Source organism: Kogia breviceps, chromosome 6 (assembly GCF_026419965.1).
Source record: "Kogia breviceps isolate mKogBre1 chromosome 6, mKogBre1 haplotype 1, whole genome shotgun sequence".
In the NCBI taxonomy this organism is placed as follows: Eukaryota; Metazoa; Chordata; class Mammalia; order Artiodactyla; family Physeteridae; genus Kogia; species Kogia breviceps.
In genome coordinates, this window is record NC_081315.1 from 128,054,234 (window position 1) to 128,076,354 (window position 22,121).

The 22,121-nt window shown below is 39.5% G+C and overlaps 1 protein-coding gene across 3 annotated transcripts in view; it reads right to left on the reverse strand.

The window, feature by feature from the left end:
- Window positions 1–22,121, reverse strand: part of TRPC3 (transient receptor potential cation channel subfamily C member 3) — an 81,359-nt gene that overhangs the window by 39,834 nt on the left and 19,404 nt on the right. For all 3 annotated transcript variants that reach the window (XM_059067563.2, XM_067036974.1, XM_059067565.2), the window contains exons 2-5: window positions 20,193–20,964; window positions 12,146–12,334; window positions 3,712–3,876; window positions 737–953 (exon numbers count right to left, since the gene is read on the reverse strand). In XM_059067563.2, the coding sequence (XP_058923546.1) occupies window positions 737–953; window positions 3,712–3,876; window positions 12,146–12,334; window positions 20,193–20,964 (1,343 nt within the window). The remainder of the gene's footprint in view (window positions 1–736; window positions 954–3,711; window positions 3,877–12,145; window positions 12,335–20,192; window positions 20,965–22,121) is intronic.

Here is a 22,121-nt window from a genome sequence, read left to right on the forward strand (position 1 = left end):
CTCATATTGCTTAAAATGTTTACTTTAACATAGTTATTCAAAATGAGCTATTGTGAGGGGAAGTAACAAACATTCTGAAAATGGAAACTCTCCTTAAAAAAACCTCTGAAACGGAAGCAATAAATGTTCTTTAATCATCAGTTAATAGCCACTAGGTTATTTCAGAACTATTTCAATTAAATATTTGATCATCACGATGAGTCACATTTTATTTTTTTTTAATTTATTTTTTTAACGTCTTTATTGGAGTATAACTGCTTTACAATGGTGTGTTAGTTTCTGCTTTATAACAAAGTGAATCAGCTATACAGATACATCTATCCCCATATCTCTTCCCTCTTGCTTCTCCCTCCCACCCTCCCTATCCCACCCCTCTAGGTGGTCACAAAGCACCGAGCTGATCTCCCTGTGCTATGCGGCTGCTTCCCACTAGCTATCTAACAGTTGGTAGTGTATATATAAAAATGGCATTTTATTCAGTAATTGAAGTCGGATTTCTAAAACATGGTATATTTATAATTAAGCTTATGTTACTCATAAAAATTTTGTTTAGTGTTAAGGGATATCTTTCACCATTGTCAACCTGCCACATTATTCCAGTATTTGCTAGTCTGCTTATCTTACAGTGGGGATGCTGTCACCATATATTGTACCACAGCATTTTAAATAGAACATGGCAATCATTATATAGATGTTATTTTGGTAGAAATTAGAATACTTGAGATAAAAGGCTTACCAAGAACCCAGACCATAATTAGCATTTCAGTCCATGTGAACTGGGTGGTTTTCACCCTGAAGATCTGTTTGGGATAGTCAATAACAGTGATATTTGGCAACATGGTGATTCCTTCGAATCTGTCTGAGGCATTGAACACAAGCAGGCCCAGGAAGATGATGAAAGAAGCAGCGTGTGCCACAAACTTCATAAAAGGGCTTCGCAGGATTTTCCCCAGCTGTAAGAAGGCAAACAAACCAATAAACAAAAAAAAAAACAAAAAATACCAAAACCTTTTACTTTAGGAAATCTGGCTTCCACTTATGCAAACTACTATACAGGATAAAAAAAAAAAAAAAAACAGATAAAATGAGAACAGTCTCAAAATTCTGCTTTTGTTTCTGAAGAGTTATACACTGTAAAAATTACTCCTTTTAGGGGATGCTTCCTCTAAGAATAATTTAAGAAGTCTTCAAACTTCATTGTTTCTAAATATCCAATTTGTCTTAGGATGTACTTCATTCACAGATGCGTTTCTGGAAATTACAAGGCATATACTGGTGATTCTTATTTTTACATGTAAGATTATGCAGTGTCAGGATTTTAGAGTCTAGGAAAAGAAACTCCAAATTTGTAATATGTAATTCTTTATAATTGAAATGTTATGATAAGTTTGTAGACTCATTCATTTATAATTGAAATATTATGATGTTTTTATAGCACATTACAAAGGCTTTGAAGATTTTAAAAAAACTTACTGCTACAGAAGTAAATTTTTGTTCTCACTTCTACATATTCCAAAATCAATTTGTACTTTGTATGATATAAAAAGGCAGAAAATATTATAATAAACATAAATATTTTATCTGTTACTATCCAATAAGAGCAGAGAGATACACAATAATTAAAATCTCTAAGTAGGTTAACTTAATGAAAAGTCATCCCTGAGTCTGGAAAATCATATAAATAGTGCAGAAACATTTTTAAAGTTCAGTTTATAATGATTTTAAGGTAACTCTTTTTAAATCCCGTGTGATATAATGTCCTTAAAAGCCATATGTTCTAGTAGAAATGAAAAATAATTCTTCCTGTCCCAAGGGCTTCTGCAGTCTAAGAATTAGGTATATTTGGTAGATTTAGCATATAAGTTGTCTATTCTGTATACTCAGACCCTACTTTCAAACTCAGTCTGTGACCTTAAAAAGTACCAAGCTTCACATTTAAAAGACTGTAACTTCAAACAAATGTTTTTGTATGTCCAGAAACTTAATTTGATGTCAACAAATAACCAAAGAATGTCAAGCATTTCTGGGATTGGACATGAATGCACACAGACAAATGTCACATTTTCCATATTAGACACAGAAAAATAAACCACTCATTTACATATCACTGTGCTGGTTCCACAGCTGCTGAGAGGACACACTGGGGTAGCTCATCCATAGTACACAGTGATTTGGGGGAGTTGCCAAGTCTGTTTCTCCTAAAGGTTGATCTTTGAAAATGTTAAATAACATGAAAAAAAAAAAAAAAAGCAGTATGCCTATCTTAAAAAATGGGATACGTGTGGAGAATTCTTACTATATTGTCCTTTCACCACAGGATAAGTGGTATATGGCAGGTATAAATGTGGGCTCCAGAAACAACTCAATTCCCTCCTTTCCCTTCTCTGCTGGGCACAGTTCACCACATCATTAGCTGTACTTTTACAGGTGAAGAGAAAAAAGAATCGACTTCAAGATGCCTACTTCAAACTCAATGTTTTAACTGGGTAAGCTGCCCTAAGAGACAAACACGTATAAATCTGAACATTCCAATTCATTTCCCTCAGGAAGGAAAATTATTTGGGTGGGATATGATTTTTGCTTTCATGCATGCTCTCTCCTTATTTATAGTTTTTAGTCTTTAGTGTTTATGTATTAGCAGAATCTTAAGGTATTTTTGCCCATGATATATAACAAAGGAACTTAGTTGAGTCATCAAAATTGATCAAAATGACAACATTTCTGCCTTAAACTGCACGGGCAGCTCAACGATGAAGTGAGATGTATGAATCTTCTTACACGTATATGGGCCTGTGGACCAGGACTCTGCAGGAGGAGACAGATGTGCCAGAGAGATGACGGATTTCCAGGGTCACTTGTGAGTGGCCTTGACTCATTTTGCCTGAAACTGCCTCTGATTTTAACAAAACCAGATTTTAGAATATAAAAATAGGACGAAAGGATCTCAGAACTGTTTCTTCTCCCTGGCAGTGTCCTTTATTAACCGAATACAGATTCTGTTAGCATGACTCCTATTCCTTTCCACATCTTGTTTAGAGGATCCCTTAGGCACAGTTAAATTGACTGTATACTGGCAAAGTTGAGAGAGGGATAAAGGTAGTGAACAAAGTGATGCAAACAAAACTAAACAGATGAACAATCTAAACAATCCAAAGCCCCCAAACCCAAATTCAACATTTTTTAGAATCTCCTGAAGGAACAAAGGGCTAAGGGAACCTGACATGTGCTTTCATGAAGACTGGATAATACCACTGTTCAGAACCAAGCTTAGTACACCCAGCCTCAGATCTTTTTGACAGGTTCAATCGAGCTGCCTTTTCAATTCTCAGGTTAACTGTTTCTTGGAACCACGGCAGTAGGGCTCTTCCTCTTCCACAGGCCAGCCTGGTAGACTATTTATTAAGCTGGCAATAGCATCGGTACAATTGCTACTTCACTTAAGCAGCTTTTCCTCCCGCTTACCATGGGGATTTTATCTTAAAAGCCTAAGTATTATACGCCCGCAAATATGATCTATCCCACTAGTACCAAATTCTTTTCATCCCTTATTTGAACTAATCCAGTCATTAAAAAGCAGAATTCATGTTCTTGAGTCAATTAACATTCAGGGTAAAACTGATAAGAGCCTTAAGTAGGAAGCTTTTTCCTTTTTCATCCTCAAAGGACATGGTACACCAACCACAGAGGAAACAGAGGTGGAAAAGCCGGTACCCTGCTGCAAGGTGCAATCCAGTAGCCGATGGCAAGGAACGGAAGGCCCAAGGCCACGACCAGAACCACCAGACACTTGATAGCTATCGTCTGTTCCCGCAGGCCTGAGAGGTTCTCGTACCAGATTGTCAAGAGTTGCTGCTGGCAATTGGGGTGAGCCACAAACTGTTGGTTGGGGCAGAGAGAGAGGGAGAAAGAGAAGTAGGTTACCATGCCATTGTCAACAACAGTTCAGCTACCGAATGCATGTGCATCCTAAAGATATTAATGCACAATTTTTTTCCAGATATAGGCACTGGAAGGTTTCTGGTAATATTCTTTACCTTCCCTTTGTTTTTCAAAATTGCTTCAGAACTATTTCAAGAACTAAAGTGGAAACATGAGGGTAAAACTGACGTTGTCCTTAATCATAGTTCTTTCTCTCTGTATTTACAGACTCCTCTCTGGAATCTGGGTGACATACGCTTTCCTTTGAGGAAACGTGTCCCATGTTGCTGTCTGCCAGCTTACTTGCATTCAGTTCAAAATGGAAAAGAAAATAGTTATTTGGTTTACTGGATACCTTAGCTAAAAGAGAAATGTGTTACTGTTTCACGAGCAACTCCTAAAATGATACATCTATGAAAAATATATACATGATATGTTGTATGCGGATGTATGCCCTACCATAGCAAATATGCAAAAGACTTGCAAAAACTCAATGAACCTCCAAGTATTATGCTTGATCCACATTTGCTCTGCTTCCAGGAATTGGCATCAAATATCACGTCCATCCTATTTTAGTAATCTGTACTCTTTTTGTTGTTTCCTCTATCACAGGTCAAAAAAACACAAACATTTCTCTCTATCAATTCTTTTATAATTACAGCTCTAATCAGGAAAAACATGAGCAAATTATACTTATTTTAGCCCTGCTATTTTATTTTATTATTTTGTTTTATTTTATTATTTTATTTTATTTTTGCCATCTGATTTTGCTAAGTCATCTGCCTACAACTATATAGAAGGACTGGGATTTCATTAAGGTCCTGTCTTCATTAAGGTAGCAGAATATATTTGTAGTCAGGCCCATGGGAAAAGGCCCCTACATCAAAAGGTGCCTATCTGCAGCTGGATATGCCTTTCTTTGAACGGCCAGCTGCTCTTTGCCCAAGCTTGGGAATTATTCAAGGTCATTCACAAGTCAGCTACGAGTGTCAACATATTTTTAAAAAAGAGTGCTTAGCAACACAAAAGTCAAGGTATAACTGTCTTCTATAAAATGCAATAAACAACAAAGAACCTGCTAGGAAGTACCCATGAAATGTTTTTGCAAATTCTGAGAGGCAAAGGAAGCAGCCACAGTTCCCACTAGGCAAAGGGTTCAACTTTAATCAAGTTCTAGTTAATGATCTGAATGCTTCTTAGTAACTCTAGGCAATTCCTCAAGTTACCCGGCTATTTATCAATAGCATACCTACAGGGAAACGAACAGGATTCCACTTAGTGGTGTAGAGTTTCCCACCAGTTGTTCTAATTTAAAAAAAAAAAATAAAAAGAAAAGAAAAAACAAAAATAAAACCTCATCTCCCAGGTTGGGCGGTAGAGACACAATTTTCCTCAAATTCCCACTCTTCCCCGCAGTGTGCACCCGCCCTCTGGGAAGTCCACTGACTTTGTTATGACAGCTGCCACCACTGTGCAGAAAGAAAACTTGACAATCCATTGACAGAGGTGGTGAGGATGAGTTTACAAATATCAGGTTTGAAATACTTGACTGAATTTTTTTCCCAATAATACAAAGGAAATGAACAGCAGGATTTGGGAGATTGAAAGTACTAGAAGGAAGATGCTATTTTTTCTTGCTCGATGAGTTCAATGTGAAAAAGCATATTTTATCTTGTAAGTTCCTTTTAATTTAGTGATAAAAAATCCCAGGTCCTGAGGCTCATGGGTCATTGCTAGTGGCTAAGTATACATTAGATCTTCTTTCCAAATTCAAGATTGTCACTCTTCCAAAGTTCTGATTTTTGAAAACAGTATTTCAAGACCAATGGAGTCATTATTTGAACTCATGATGAAATAAAATCAAGGTTGAAGGCTTCCTGGGGTCTATTTAACAATTTCCTAGGAGTCTTACTGAGACTTTCTCCAAACTTCCACTTCTGCCCCTGTACTCTATTGAGTCATTACCTGCCTGCTCCGCCCCTCCTTTTGTGTTAAGAATCTTCATCCCCTCTACGGTTCTTCTTCTTCTTTTTTTTTTTTAAGATTTAATTTTATTTATTTTTGGCTGCACTGGGTCTTCATTGTTGCATGCGGGCTTTCTCTAGTTGCAGCTAGCGGGGGCTACTCTGTTGGGATGCTTGGGCTCTAGGCATGCAGGCTTCAGTAATTGCAGCATGCAGGCTCAGTAGTTGTGGCACACAGGTTTTGTTGCTCCGCGGCATGTGGGATCTTCCCGGACCAGGGATCCAACCTGTGTCCCCCGCATTGGCAGGCGGATTCGTATCCACTGCACCACCGGGGAAGTCCCCCTTCTACGGTTCTTAAATGTCTGTCTCATTCATTCATTCATTCTTCAAAATGTCATAAGCCCCTCCTACACGCCAGGCAGGTGTTAGGTATTTGGTACAAGAAGACCAAATCAGGAACATCAGTATTGCAGTAAGTGATAAGTGGTCCCTGTTCTAGAGCACACAGTAAGCTCTACATAAATGTGAAGAAGTTATTATAATGGAGACTTAGATTCCATATGCTTGCCAAGATAAATAATCAGCATTTAAAATAGTCTTAAGTTGAACGTTGGTCCAAATGTCTTGGTGTTTGGAGGATCTGCATTTGTGGGAAGTTGGAGAGATGTAACTAAAAGGCAGTCCTGTGACTCCAGCTAGGCTCAGCTTAGGAATGGGAATGGTGCATTCAGAGAAATCTACAAGTAGAGCATACAATGTCATCAGATCAGATTACCACTTGGGAAGTCAACATGCACTTGTTTATAGGCCAAGGGTTTCTGCAAAACAGAAAACCCACATTGAAGTTAAGAGACACTTGGACATGTGTCCCTGTGAAATTGATGGACAAGTTTCCCTTTTGTGGTTGTCCAGCCTTTCTTTCTTAGGTTTTAAACTCCTGAGTACAGAAATATTAATGTTGTAGTATGGCTCCCTCTTTTTGCTCTTCCTCCTTGAGCTAATCTTTAAATGCTTTATGGCATTAATTATACTGTATAAAGTTTACAAGGCCCTCAAAGACTTGGTGGAAATCAATCCTTTCCATATGGCATTATGCAACGATCAATCTTTGACCTGGTGTGACTTGTACAATACAGTGCAGACACTTAATATATGTTAAATACGAGCCAAAATCATGGTGTTTGCACTTCACTTGTTATACTTTAAAATTCAACCTAACAGGTATATCTCCTATACCATTAATTCTACCCTCTTCTTAACTGAGATCATAATACAACACCATATGGCATTTAATCCACGGAAAGCAAACACAAATAGATATTTTCCTCCAATGATTTAAAATCCTAATACAAGTACACAAGGAACATGTTTTTAAAAGAAAATAAAACCAAATAGCAGCAAGTGAGGGCAAAAGAGCTAATCCTTCTAGGAGATGAGTTTTGCTCTTTTCAATGACTTCAAAATAGGGCAGTAACCTTTATCTCTTAAAACTGCTTTACCTCCTAAAAAATGTCCTTATGCTGCCACACCAGTCACAGCCAGCTGGATAAAATTTGTATGCTGTTTCTTAACTTCAGTGGACCAACAAATTGAAACCATCACAGAAATAATACCCTTATTTGAGGTTTTCTGATATAAAGGGAAAATGCTTGACACACAAGAAAATCTCAGTCTTTCAACGGAACAAAACTACTGGAGCCTAGAGAACAAACTTTATTCCCTACCAAATGACTGACAGATTGTAAACTGAACCACCCATCAGGCAGTTGATAAATTTCAACCTAAAAAAATTACACTGTCTTCTAATCAAGTCAGCTTTTCCAAGAAACTATCTTCATGGAAATACTGGTGTACAAAAACATGGTAGGAACACTCTGTTTTTAATGACATTGCTGGAGCCACAGTTTACAATAGTTAAAAGCAAATATTCTTGTGAATAAAAACGAGATCCTTCATCTTCTTTTTAAAGTTCTTTGAATTGTGAAATATAAACTGAAAACTCCACTGTGCTGCACAGCAGAGACTGGCACTGTAAATCAACTCTACTTCAATTAAAAAAATATTTGTTTTAACCCCTGAAAACTTACATTGTACACGTTTTCTGGATTTCAAACCCAGCGTGCAAAATGCTGTTACCAAGAGCTAACTGACTGTTATCTTTCAGGTGCCTGAGCACAAACATGGCAGAAGCCCTACAGTGCAGGACCCCTTCCCGTGCCGGCTGCCACACGCACGCCAAAGTCTCTGCCGTGCATTTACCAGTTTCATTGTACTGCTCACTTTCTGAGCTTTCTTTTCACACTTTCTGCATACACAGTGGAGCATTTTATGTGTCTACATTGCTGCATGTCTCGTTTCTAGGTGATCTTTCTATGCTTAAACCTAATCTCTCTCTGGAGGAAATAGAGCAAGGAGGAAGAGCTCAGGAAAGGGTTTCCTCTTTCTCAAGAGCTCGGTTTTCCAGATTCGGTGATCCATCCAGTGCTAGTATCTTTCATCCTTGTCAAGGGCTTTCTTACAATAGACAAAGCTCACTTGAGATAGGTAGGACTCCCGTTATATCTATGGGGGGGGGAGGGTATTGATATTCATCCTCAAGTCAGAGAAGATAGAGGTACAGTCATAAGTAGAGCTCAGGACATTTTGGAGGGCAAATAGTCCATTATTCTAATTGGAAAATAATGAATGGTTTGCCTAAAATTTAATTTTCTTGTACTTATTTTCAAAAAAACCAAATTTCACCCTCCACTCTATTCCATTCTCTTTTGTAGAGTAATATGGGTAACTCTACAAATGGTAATAACATTTACTATCTTTCCAGTTTCATTATGTACCTTAAAGACCCCCTCAGAAGTGAATCTGGGATGAATAAGCTTCAACATCCACTCCCTGATAGAAGATACATTATTGTTTGTTCTCCACTCGTAGCGTATGATTGCTCATTTCACCAACAGCACTGAGAATTGTAATTTTTTATTCTTTAATAATTTGAGCGAGAGGAGATGGTAACGGTATGTTAGCATGCATTTCTTTTATTACTAGAGGGTTTGAAATTTTAAAATATGTTCGTTAGCCATTTGAATTTTCTGTGAATTACCTATCCAAGCCTTTTGCTTATTTTTCTACAGGGCTCTGGAAATTTTCCCTATAAATTTGTTTGCATACTTTGGATATTAAGAATATCAATCCTCTGTAAGTTATAGTATAGAAAAACATTTTCCCAGTTTGCCCTTCACCTTTTCGGTTTATGATCTTTTTGATGTACAGAGGTTTTAAGTTGCATGTGGTCAAACAATTTATATTTTCATTTTTTATCTCTTCTACTGCTTTTATATTAAAAAATCCTTTCCCACATAAAATTAAATTCATGTTCAGACCTCTCCTATTCAGATTTGTATATTTTCATTTTCTTCATTAACTGTCATTGAGTCTCTAAGGCCTAAGGTGAACACATGGTTATTCCTCGGGAAGACCTGAGCCCAGAAAGAACCCAACAGACTCGGAATCAGAGTTGGGAGTAGGTCTTGGGCAGATGGCAGAAGAGACATCCTGAGTCTCTTACGGGACCTAAACAAATTAACATTAATCAGACTGGTTTACTTGGGGGAATTATGGGTTGATTTGAACCTATACAAGTTTATTATATTATCAGGGGGGAAAACTCCATAACATATAAAGTATTTTGAAATCCTAATGCCATGCATGTAGCTATGGGCTACTTCAGTGCCACAGTGGGTAGGGTTCAGGAATCATTATAACCCAAGAGGTTATTTTACTTGGGGACTAGAAATGAGATGATGGGAAAAGGAAGCAGCATAAGTGGGTGGGGGTATTTTTGCTCCTTGCTAGATGGAGATGGGTGAGTGTTGAGTGAAGAATGAAGGAAGCCTTGGAGAGAAAGAAAGAGGAACTGGGGCTTTTGGGGGGGGCATTCCAGAATAAAGTTCCTATATACATTTACTGAGTGAAGATTCCAAATAAAAGATTTTAAATACTATTCCTTTTATAGCATAAAACAGACAGAACCAGAAATACCTGCAAAGTCTTAAATCTCCTTTCAGTTCCGAATACATTTTTGTTGTTGCTGTTTCCTGGTAGTTGACTGATAGCAAATTTATTATTAATTGACACCTCATACATTGTAACCTACACATCAATTTATTTAAAATCAACATGCAAGGAGACAGTCACTCTGCAAGACAGTTTGGTTAACAGAAGCACATCTGTAGATGAGCTGTCTCTCCTAATATGACACTTTCAAAGCAATGATAAAGAACCAGTGACAACCGAAATCAATTCTCTCCTCTCAGGTGCTAAAGAGGAGAGATGCCTATTGCAAGATCTGTGAATAAATGTCCAGACAGGTTTCTAAAAACAGTTTAATATCAATCTTATGCAAAACTGTCTTTTTCTTCCAATACAGCAAAACTTCAACTAGCAAGAATGCTCTGAGAGGAGGGCAGTTAATCCAATTCATTTACCTTGTAACTGACAATTCCTTGAAAAGTTATTTTACCTCAGTATTTACTGAGAATCTTCACATTTCACTATCTTATTAAGTAGAGGGGAGATCTGTCATTAATAGCTGGCTATAATCTTGTGAACACTACAATGTGGAAGTTCTCTACATTGTGGTAGAACTGTGTATGTATGTGTGTACACACATAGAAACACACACACACACACACGCACACAGAGAGAGAGAGAGAGATTCCCCCGTCCTCATTTGCTACTAGGGTGCAAACTCTGGCCTAGGTTCCACTGGTCAGAGGCACATGTGCAGACCTCTGATTTGGAAGGGGCCTTTTATAACAGGCAGCACTCAGGGCATCCGTTCTGTTGGTGGGGAGCTGACCATCTGCAGCAGAGGCAGAATTGTTCTGTTTGGGCCACAGAAACTCCCTTACCAGGTCAGTTCTGGGCCTGGTTCTGGGCAAGCTTTCTGTAAGCACAGCTTAGATAAGCTTGTTCCTCCACCTCTCCTAATGATTCTGTGAGCTTCCTAATATCCTTTACTAAATTCTTTTCTGTTTAAATTGGCCATGGTGTACCGCTAAGAACCAGAACCAGGACAATAAACATGAAATGTCTTTGATGACTAAGAACTGAACTTGTTTAAGAGCCATCATTCTGAGAATGAATTTTCAAATGCAGAAATGTGATTAGCTAATACTTATTGAGCAATCACCATGTACTACGCCTGTGCTAACTACTTGACTTGCATTAGCTCATGTAATCCTTAAAACAACCGAAACAGTAGTTGTCCCCACTACCAATCAGCAGAATGAGGTTTAGACTGATCAAGTGACTTGCCCTGTCACACAGAGAAGACAAGTGAGGACTTGAACTCTTGCAAGTTGGCTCCAGGGCCTGCCCCCTTATGCACCATGTCACACTGCAGGAAGGAGAGAAGATTCCATACATTGACCAATTCATGAAACCAGATCTATTCCCGACAACAGCTTACTTCTTCGTGATTTAAAGCGCAAAAATTTAAGTTATATAAAATATGTATAAGCGATTAGATTCTGGATAACTGAGATTTTTATTATAAGTGAAATGTCCTAACTACAATTTAAATGAATTATTTCAAAGGCCCATACAAGTAGCAAACACAGAATACATAACTGTTCTATCTGCAGTAACCAGAGTAAAAAAGTAATCATAATTTTTTTTTTTTTTGGCAACTGCATAAAATTCCATAGCTGTGTGATCTTCGACACGTCATTTAAGCTTGTTGAACCTCGGTTTCCTTACAGAAGAGAAATCTCATCATCGAACACCTATTTTATAGGTGAAATGGATAATAACAAAGGCTTATTGCAAGACTAACATGCGAATGTAAGTAACCAGTGACTTACAAAAATGTTTACAAGTAACAGATTTTATTATCATTAATCGAATTTTAATGAGCAGTTTACAAAGTTCTTTTGCATATCTTAATCCACTGAAATCCCACCAAGACCCTGAGACAGATAAGAGGTATTATTCTCCTTTTATATGAGGAAAATGAAATTTAAAGAAGTTTTATGACTTATCCAAGGTCCAAAAATGGATAAAAAGTGGAAAGGATCGGAGCTAGATACTTGACTCACAACTTTACCATGATACTTCATTTAATCTCTTTCATGAAGTAAAATAAATCTTCTTATCAATAACATCTATTACTGCTATTATTTAAAAATCTTTCCTGGGATTATGGCATAGTTGATATTACATGTTTATTCTAATATGGGGCTGGATGAAAGTAGGCCACTCACCTTTTTGACTTCATACTTAATGGCAAGTTTGACACGACTCAGTGAAGCTTTATGCCTGTGCATCTCCAGAGGCTCTGCCGATTCCAGATCTCCATTCAGAATGGCTTCTACCTCTTCCGAGTCTCGGCAAAGATCCAGCACACCCACTACGAAGTCTTTGCATTGCATGGAGAGCTTGCGATAGTCATTCTAAGACCAAGAGGTTTAGAGTTTAATACAGACAGTGTGCTTTAATTCAGTGGAAAGTGTTTAGGGGTTTTGTGAATTAGAAAAAGGTCTCCCTACCTCTGGGTAGGAAGCTGCAGCCCCCAGGTGGATGCAAGTTTTGTTCAGTTCGATACCGGCTGGATTTGCTCCCACCAACCCCCTTAGCCAGAACCTTCTACAACCTGTACAACCATGTGGACAGTTCCGAAAATGGTGTGCATGTCAGTGACTGATTTATATTAAGAGATGTTGGCTAAATGCTAATGCTGAAAGACTAAAGAATCGAAAGAATCTTTCTTGTACAGATGAACAATAGTTTTCTTAAAGCTCAAACAAAACCATTTCTACAATGAAAGTTCTTTAAACTAAGTGGCAATGTGGCATAGAAGATTGACTATGTATGAAAAGAACCTGTCTGGTTTATTATCCATTGCGTCGTTGGAGACAGTGCTTCTCAAATTGTAGCCCTCGGACCAGCAGCATCAATAGCACCTGGACATGTGTTAGAAGTGTAAATGCTCGGATCCCACCCCAGGTGTCCTGATTAGAAACGGATGGTGAGGGCCAGCAATCTGTGTTAACACACTCTCCAGGTGTTTCTTTTTTTTTTTTTTTTTTTTTTGCAGTATGCGGGCCTCTCACTGTTGTGGCCTCTCCCGTTGCGGAGCACAGGCTCAGCGGCCATGGCTCACGGGCTTAGTTGCTCCGCGGCATGTGGGATCTTCCCGGACCGGGGCACGAACCCGTGTCTCCTGCATCGGCAGGCGGATTCTCAACCACTGCGCCACCAGGGAAGCCCTCCAGGTGTTTCTGATACACATTTATGTTTGAGAATGATGGTTCATAGTGAAGGCAAAGAGAAGCATAGGTACCAACTTGGAGGGTAGTTTTTCTTGTTTGTCTGAAGGGCACATTATAATGTCCTGCAGAGCTTCTAGAGAGACAGAAATGTCTGATTATATGTAATTGAATTCTCAAGGGTTGCAGAATATCAATACCTGAGAGAAAAATGTTCAGGCTACTGGACCTAATGCCTTGCTAAAAATAATCTGTGAATGTTTAATTTCATTAGCATGTTTATATAGTGCCATGGACTGGTATGAGGAAGTCAGCTGTCAGCATTCCCTGTTACCTACTGAATGGAGCTCTATTTCTAGCCCATTGATTCCAGTCTAGGTGTCAATGGCCATCTCTTGGGTAAGGGCCTTACTTTTGCAACCCCCAGCTCCACTTCTACGGCTTTCACTAAAACTTTAGCCCATTAAGAAAATTAATCAGAGGATAATCTAATTTGGTGCACTTGAGGAAAATAGAATCCCTCATTCCAACATGTCTTGAGATACTGTATATGTCTAAAAACTGTGTAACATTTAGCACAGCAGAATTTCTGGGCTTCCAAAAATCATACTTTAAAAATGATGTATGAAGAATTTTTTCCCCTTAAATGATTAATTAACTTGATTTGATGGGCAAAAATCATGTCACCAACTAAAATAAACAGAAGAGGAGAGACTGTTTAAAGGCTACACAGACTAGAATAGTTTCCATTTCAGATATCAGAAATCCAGATAAAGAACAGTTGCAGTTAATCCTTTTCCCCTCATAAAGGAACAGATAAAATGAATAAAAACTTCAATCTTTGGTTTCCATTCAAGTTGGTACCATGCAACTGATAAAATTAATAAAATGTTCAGTCTCTGGTTTCTATGCAGAGTGTCAGTTAAATATCCATCTGCCTTCCATTCCTGAAAGACTAATGAAATATTTTATTATAGCATCCAGAAGAAGTGTTATCCATGTCTGTTTCCATATAAAGCTCCCCTTTTAATACAATTTTTTAGATGAAATTTCCTCATGTTACTCGTCAGTTCAGACTGTTCTGTAAGATTTGGTACAACACAGGATGGCCAATTCTCCATTGATCAGAAATAAAAGAGACTATTTTCTCTACTTGAAGAAAACATAGGAACCAATTTTGCAGTAATACCTGAATAATAACTCATTATTTTTAAAAATTATAATCTGTAAAATTATCCGATCTTAAGGAAAGCTTTGTGGCTTTTTCATATACACTAAAAGATCAGTCAAGAAGCAAAAAACAGGTAACCAAGTTGCAAGGACAACACTGTTTTCGTAACAATTTAAACACTTCCTGCTGGAAGAAGTCTGCTATCCAAGTACAGAAAATAATCAGAGCTGGAGGTAATAGCGATTTCTTCTACTGGGGTTGTGGGATACCACTTGCCACTATATACAGAGCTCTCAGGGAAAGACGGAGAGCACCACTAAAGACGACCTTTCCTCAGTTGCAGAAGGACCTATCTGAAGTCTGAATTGCATCATGAGTTGACTCTGTCAGTTCTACCATGAGGTCCTGTCTCATGTTGCTTCACAACTCAGACCGTTTATCTGGCCTGAATTTTCTAACGATGCTGTCTTCATTTAGTTTTGCTTGAGCATCTTCACTGTGCCACTTTTCCATTACCATGGCCCTCCACAAAGTTACCAGATGGATCTGCAGCCCACTTTACAGAGCAGGAACTCAAAACCTGGAAGAACTGCTCAAGCCAGAGGAAGAACAAGGAAGCTTGGGCCTCATCTCAACCTGTCTACAGGTTTCAGCAGGTTTTTAATGTGTATGGTTTAATCATCATTCTAATCCCTTTTTATCCTTAACAGGAAAATTGAAATTCAACTCTAAGCAGGCGTGGTCCTGTCAGATCCTTTCCCTAATAATAAAAGAGGCAGGAAAGTGTAGTGATTAAAAGGATAAATCTGAAACCAGACTTCCTACGTTCAAACACTGCTTCTACCACTGTGTGATCTTATAGAAGTTACTTAGCCTCTCTGATGAGAATAAGCCTATCTAATACTGCTACTATGAGGATTGAATGCTTTGAGTGTGCTTGGTACACATCAAATACTATAGAATTGCTTCAGTGTTACCAGGTACAGCATGTTACATAGAATAGCTAGGACTGGGACCCAAGGCACCCAAATCTAGGCTTAGCAGATGGGACCTTGGCTACAGTCTTTGTTTTTTCATTTGTCAAATGAGAGGTGTGAATAGTCAGATGATTCCTAGAGTATTTTCCTGCTATAAAATGCTATCTTGCTTTTGGATTACATTCATTTTCCTCTTCCTTACAGTCCTTCTGTGATATAAGTTGAAATTGTTTTTCTGCTTTAAAGAGGGGAAATTTGAGGCATGGAGAAAACAAATGGCATTTTTTTTTTTTTTTTGCAAAAAAAGTGCATCATTGATTCAGAATTAGGAAATTAGTAAATTTCAGCTTAATAAATGACCAGCTTCCTTGCCACTGACATTTGAAGGATTAGACATGGAATCCGTCCTGTCTAATATTATGTTTCTCAAAATAGCTTCAGATAGCATTTGCACATCGAAAATACTTCTTTAATAACCTGTCACCAAGCTGTCCTCCATTAATCTATCTATATCTATATCCTAGAATGTTCAACCCTTGGGGTAATGACCTTCACATGTTTTCGGCACCATGCCTCCTCCACTCTTAAAGGAACTTTGAAAACTGCACAGTGGCTGAGAACCTTCCGTGAAGCACCTAAGTGATGGCAGTTTGAGAGATGAGATACGGGATCTTACAGGCCATTGATAAGATAAAATAGTCATATGTGTCTGAAATGGAAAAAAAATCATGTCTTTTTCACTAGGGAACACGGTGTTGTTTTTTTTTTTTTTTTTTTTTTTCATTTCAAGGCCAGTACTTTGAGCTCAAAGCCTCTATGGAAAGAACATAGTGAACACCATGGAATAGGGCAAATTAAGTGACCCTGCCACACAAATAAGCTTCACTTCCTGCCCTTTCAGAGTGCCGAGTCTCTGGGTCAGTGCTGTGAAAGCACTATTTTCTCTGTCTGTCGAAAGCCCTGACAGGTGGACATGAGTGTGGGATGAGAAGGCAAAGAGGTGAAAGGAAGGCAGATAAGGAAAGGATAACAAGGACAAGTGAGAATGGGAAAGAAAAGGAACACTTAGTCAGGGGAGAGAGACCTGTAGTCCTTAGAGACTGTAACTTCCAAAGAAGTGTCTGTATTTTGGCTCAGAGATGGTTATGCTACATGACTGTTTTCCATATAATTCAGAAAAAGGGAGTGTGAGGTTTAGATGATTTTTGCGTACCCTTAGATATTTGGCAGCTTTATGGATGCCTTCTTAAACTCAGTGGTGTTTTCTCCTCTTTTTGCCTCTTCACTTATAATAGTTTCCCACCTTTGAAAGGTTATCAAAGGTGACTCTCTATGTCAGGGTAAAGGAGATTCCAAGTATCATCAATACAGGTTTAGCTGGCTTCAAGCGGAAAACTATGAATAACAAATTTTCTTAACATTGCTTCACTGAGACTACTTCTCTGGACAGAATTGCATATATCACCAACTTTCCGAAATTATTAAAACATAATCTAACCACAAAGCTACAGTAATCAAGACAGTATGGCACTGGCACAGAAACAGAAATACAGATCAATGGTACAGGATAGAAAGCCCAGAGATAAACCCACGCACATATGGGCACCTAATTTACAACAAAGGAGGCAAGAATATACATGGAGGAAAGATAGCCTCTTCAATAAGTGGTGCTGGGAAAACTGGACAGCTACATGTAAAAGAATGAAATTAGAACACTACCTAACACCATACACAAAAATCAACTCCACATGGATTAAAGACTTAAATGTAAGACCAGACACTATAAAACTTTTAGCGGAAAACATAGGAAAAACACTCTTTGACATAAACCACAGCAAGATCTTTTTTGCTCCACCTCCTAGAGTAACAGAAATAAAAACGAAAATAAACAAATGGGACCTAGTGAAACTTAAAAGCTTTTGCACAGCAAAGGATACCATAAACAAGACAAAAGGACAACCCTCAGAATGGGAGAAAATATTTGCAAATGAAACAACCAACAAAGGATTAATCTCCAAAATATACAAACAGCTCATGGAGCTCAATATCCAAAAAAAAACAAACAATCCCATTAAAAACTGGGCAGAAGACTTGCATAGACATTTCACCAAGGAAGACATACAGATGTCCAAGAGACACGTGAAAAGATGCTCAACATCACTAATCATTAGAGAAATGCAAATCAAAACTACAATGTAGTATCACCTCACACCGGTCAGGATGGCCATTATCAAAAAATCTAGAAACAATAAATGCTGGAAAGGATGTGGTAAAAAGGGAACCCTCCTACACTTTTGGTGGGAATGTAAATTGATACAACCACTATGGACAAAAGTAGGGAGGTTCCTTAAAAAACTAAAAATAGAATTACCATATGACTCAGCAATCCCACGACTGGGCATATACCCCGAGAAAGCCGTAATTCAAAAAGAGACATGCACCACAATGTTCACTGCAGCACTATTTACAATTGCCAGGACATGGAACCAACCTAAATGTCCATCGACAGATGCATGGATAAAGAAGATGTGGCACATATATATAATGGAATATTACTCAGCCATAAAAAGAAACGAAACTGAGTTATTTGTAGTGAGGTGGATGGATCTAGAGTCTGTCATACAGAGTGAAGTAAGTCAGAAAGAGAAAAACAAATACTGTATGCTAATGCATATATATGGAATCTAAAAAAAAAAGGTACTGATGAACCTAGTTGCAGGGCAGGAATAAGACACAGACATAGAGAATGGACTTGATGACATGGGGTGGGAGGGTGAAGCTGGGTCGAAGTGAGAGTGGCATCAACATACATACACTACCGAATGTAAAATATGGGCTGGTGGGAAGTAGCAGCATAGCATAGGGAGATCGGCTTGGTGCTTTGCAATGACCTAGAGGGGTGGGATAGGGAGGATGGGAGGGAGGCTCAAGAGGGAGGAGACAGGGGACATGTGTATGCATATGGCTGATTCGCTTTGTTGTGCAACAGAAACTAACAAAGTATTGTGAAGCAATTATACTCCAATAAATATCTATTAACAAACAAAAAACATAATCTAGAACATTCCCTTTTGTAGAACCTCTTCTACAGACTTTCAGTATATATCAAGCAAAACGCTTAAAAACAAGGTTTGAGTGACACTTGGAATAGTGAATTAACAAATTTAGAATTATACTTTTTATTACTATGTTGAAATAAAGTGACATTTAGACTTTGAACGCTTTTCTATTCTCTTCAAACAGAATTTGAAGTTTTAAATTTGCTCTGAGTTCTGTCAAAAAAATAATAATTCATTTTAGGTACAAGGAAATAAATCTTTTCAAATACCACATAATGAATCTTTTCAACGGGAGTAGATATAGGTGATATGTATTTTCTTCTTTTTATTCTCCCACATTTTCCAAATTTTTTACAATAAATATGTGTAGCTTTTATATTAGAAAAGAATGTAATGGAATAACAAATAAAATTATACTAAGGCCAGATCTCCAGAAGGACAAGATGAGTGTTGATGGATGTCGAGGGAATTTGGTGCATACAGAAGGGGAAACCCCCTCACAAAACTTTCCTACCATTTTCTTTCAACTACTTACCTTGAATTATATTGCTAGTCGCATTTGTGTAGCTCACACTTAAGTGTGAAAAACTGCAATAATATCTGAAAAGCAGAATCATCACTTTTTCTGTGATCTGATACCACAATACTAAATTAAAAAGATTAACTCAGCATACAGAAAATAATTCAAGGAATCTATGCCTAGAATCATCCTCTTAGGTGGATAACGGGAGGCAAGAACCTGCTGAAAAAGTCTGACTTTCACCCGATCTATGAAATCTCCTTTTGCCCCAGATTTAATAGGTAGAACCATCCAAAATGCACAGCAGGCTGTAACAATTAAATTTTTAAAATGTTCCACTATTAATGTATAGTTTTTTACAAAAATAAATAATTCTCCTTGACTGGAGATGATGTCCAGAAAAAAAGTTCACTCATAAAAAAACAAAAAAAATCTATTAAAGCAAATCAATCTGCTGTCATTATTTCTGGGTTGACCTCATGTCTATGGCTCACCATTTTGAACATTGTGGATTTCACTTGTGGATTTCAGGTACAGCCATTTTTGTCACAAATAAAATAACTTTCAGTCTAAAGAGATATACAAAGGGCTTCCCTGGTGGTGCAGTGGTTGAGAGTCCGCCTGCCGATTCAGGGGACACGGGTGCGAGCCCTGGTCCGGGAAGATCCCACATGCCACGGGGCAACTAAGCCCGTGTGCCACAACTACTGGAACCCCGTGCGCCTAGAGCCCGTGCTCTGCAACAAGAGAAGCCACCGCAATGAGAAGCCCGCGCACCACAGCGAAGAGTTGCCCCGCTCACCGCAACTAGAGAAAAGCCCACGCATGGCAACAAAGACCCAGTGCAGCCAAAAATAAAATAAATAAAATAATTTTTTTAAAAAAAGAGATATACAAATGTTTGGGCCAATAAACAGTGCATGCAAAACTAATACTATTTCTATATTGGGCGCCACCATACAATCAACTACAAAAGAATTGAGGAAGAATTTGGAAGGGAGACGATCACACCACATCCCTCCTTCAGCAAAAGAGAAGTCCCGTGTACTAACTACTTGACGCTTATCCAGAACACAGAGCAGCACCGTAATTACAGCTCTCTGATCTAGTATACTGCCATCCTCAGAGCGAATTTATCACAGCTCCGCGGTGAGAAAGGAAAAGCATCAGGTCGTTTCTGATCGACGCTCCCAGTCCCTCGTGGTTTTAAATCCACTGGGCGAAACTGACTCGGGAGCAAACTACCGGAGGCGCCTGGTGGCGGCCCGGAAGCGGAAGAGCGCTCAGGGCAGCCCGGGTGGAGCGCCCAGCTTACCTTGAACTCCTTCTCTATGTTGGCCAGCTTGGCCAGCTCGTTGCTGAGCTCCAGGGCGGTGAGCACAGGGTCCTCGCTGGACAAGGACAGATACGCGGGGCTGGCCAGCCCCTTGTAGGCATTGATCCTCGAGCGCGAGTGGCTGAAGGAGTCGTGCCTCTGCTTCTCCGCGCAGTCCCCGCACTTGCAGAAATAGTCGTGCGGCCGCTCGATCCTGGCGCCCTTCAGCAGCAGCATGTGCACCACCTCGTACTTCTGGCAGTGCGCCGCCAGGATGATGGGGGTGATGTCGGGGGAGAAGCGCGTGCCGTCCTCGTCGTAGGCGTAGAAGTCGTCGTCCTGCAGCTCCTGCTCACAGGGGCTCAGGGTGAGGCGCTTGCTGGCCGCGAAACCCGGGTGGTTGAGGATGGCCTCCACGATGCGCACGTAGCCCTTGCTGATGGCGAGCAGCAGGGCGTCGCCGATGCGCGCCAGGTTCTCCTTCTTGAGCAGCAGCTCGGTCACCTCCAGGTGCTCATTGCCCACCGCCAGCTGCAGCGCGTTCTGGCCCATGTAGTCCACGCAGTTGACGTTCAGCGTCCTGGACTCCTCCAGCATCTTGCGCACCACTGGGATGTTGCCGTACTCGGCGGCGTCGAGGAAGCGCTCCTCCTCGGCGGTGAGGCTGGTGCCCCGATCGTTGAACATGAAAGCCGGGCCCCGGACAGCCTGGCGCCGGCCCTTCTCGCGCATCAACGTCTTGCGCCTCAGGGAAGGGCTTTCCTCCATTGACCTAATCAGCAACAGCAACAAGAAAAAACAAAACAAAACAAAACACCCAGAGGTATAATATTAGGGCATATTGCTTCCTCCCAGATGTCGGGCCGTTTCTGGAGTACACAGCAGCCACCGCGCACATCGGTGGCCCGAGGACAGCCAGGTCCCTTGCTGACACCCGCCTGAAATTTACACCTGTACCTAACACGGGCTGCTAGAACCCAGAGAGGGGCTGGAAGCCCTTCAGAACAAGAGTTCCTGTTCCGTAGAAAATGACATTCACAAGGAATAATAATATAAACGATCTCCAGACACCCCGCGTCTCCCTTGCGACCCTGGCAAAGATGGGACTCATCATACCTTGTGGAAATAACCTTACTACTGCTCTTAAAAGTCTTGAAAATAGGGGCGAGCAGGTTCCTGGCACCAAAGCACTAGGCTTGAAGGCTAAAGAAATTAAAATTTTCAAGAATTAGGCCAGAACAATCCTCTCAAGTCACTGCGTATTTTTAACTAAATAAAATCATACACACACACACACACACACACACACACACACACACACACACACACAGAGCCCAGTATTTAGGCCAAGTATTATCTTTCAGGATCTTAGATTTGCTATTTTTTTCTCTTAAGGGTATCCCACTCCACTCCCCCAACCCTCCAAAAAACTTACAAGATTCATTTTTTTCAATAACACAGACAAGATTTAGCAATTACAAAATGAGAATATTAATCTAGATTTAGTTTTTTGAAAATAACTGTGTAATGAGTTGTTTAATTACCAATATTATATAGTTACCTCTTTGAACGAAAAGGATATGGTATGATTTATGGTTTAAAAATCACTAGTATTACTTTATGAATAAAGCAACTACCGTTGACAAAATAGCATTCACATAGTCAGGGGCTGAAAACTAACTAGAGAGGCGCTGTCCTCCGCGAGGGGCCTGGAGGTGGACATTAGAGAGCGTCTCTAGCAGGGGAACTCAGAGGTGGGGAGCAGTGTCCACTCAGTTCTCAGCTCTGTGGTCCCCAAATTAAGAAAGGAAAACTGAAGCCACTGGCAGAGGTTTCCCAGATAGAGACCAAGGAAATGTGGCCAGGCAAACCTACAGAGGTAAGGAAACCAAAGAAGTCCCGCCACAAACTTATAAACTTGTCCAAGGG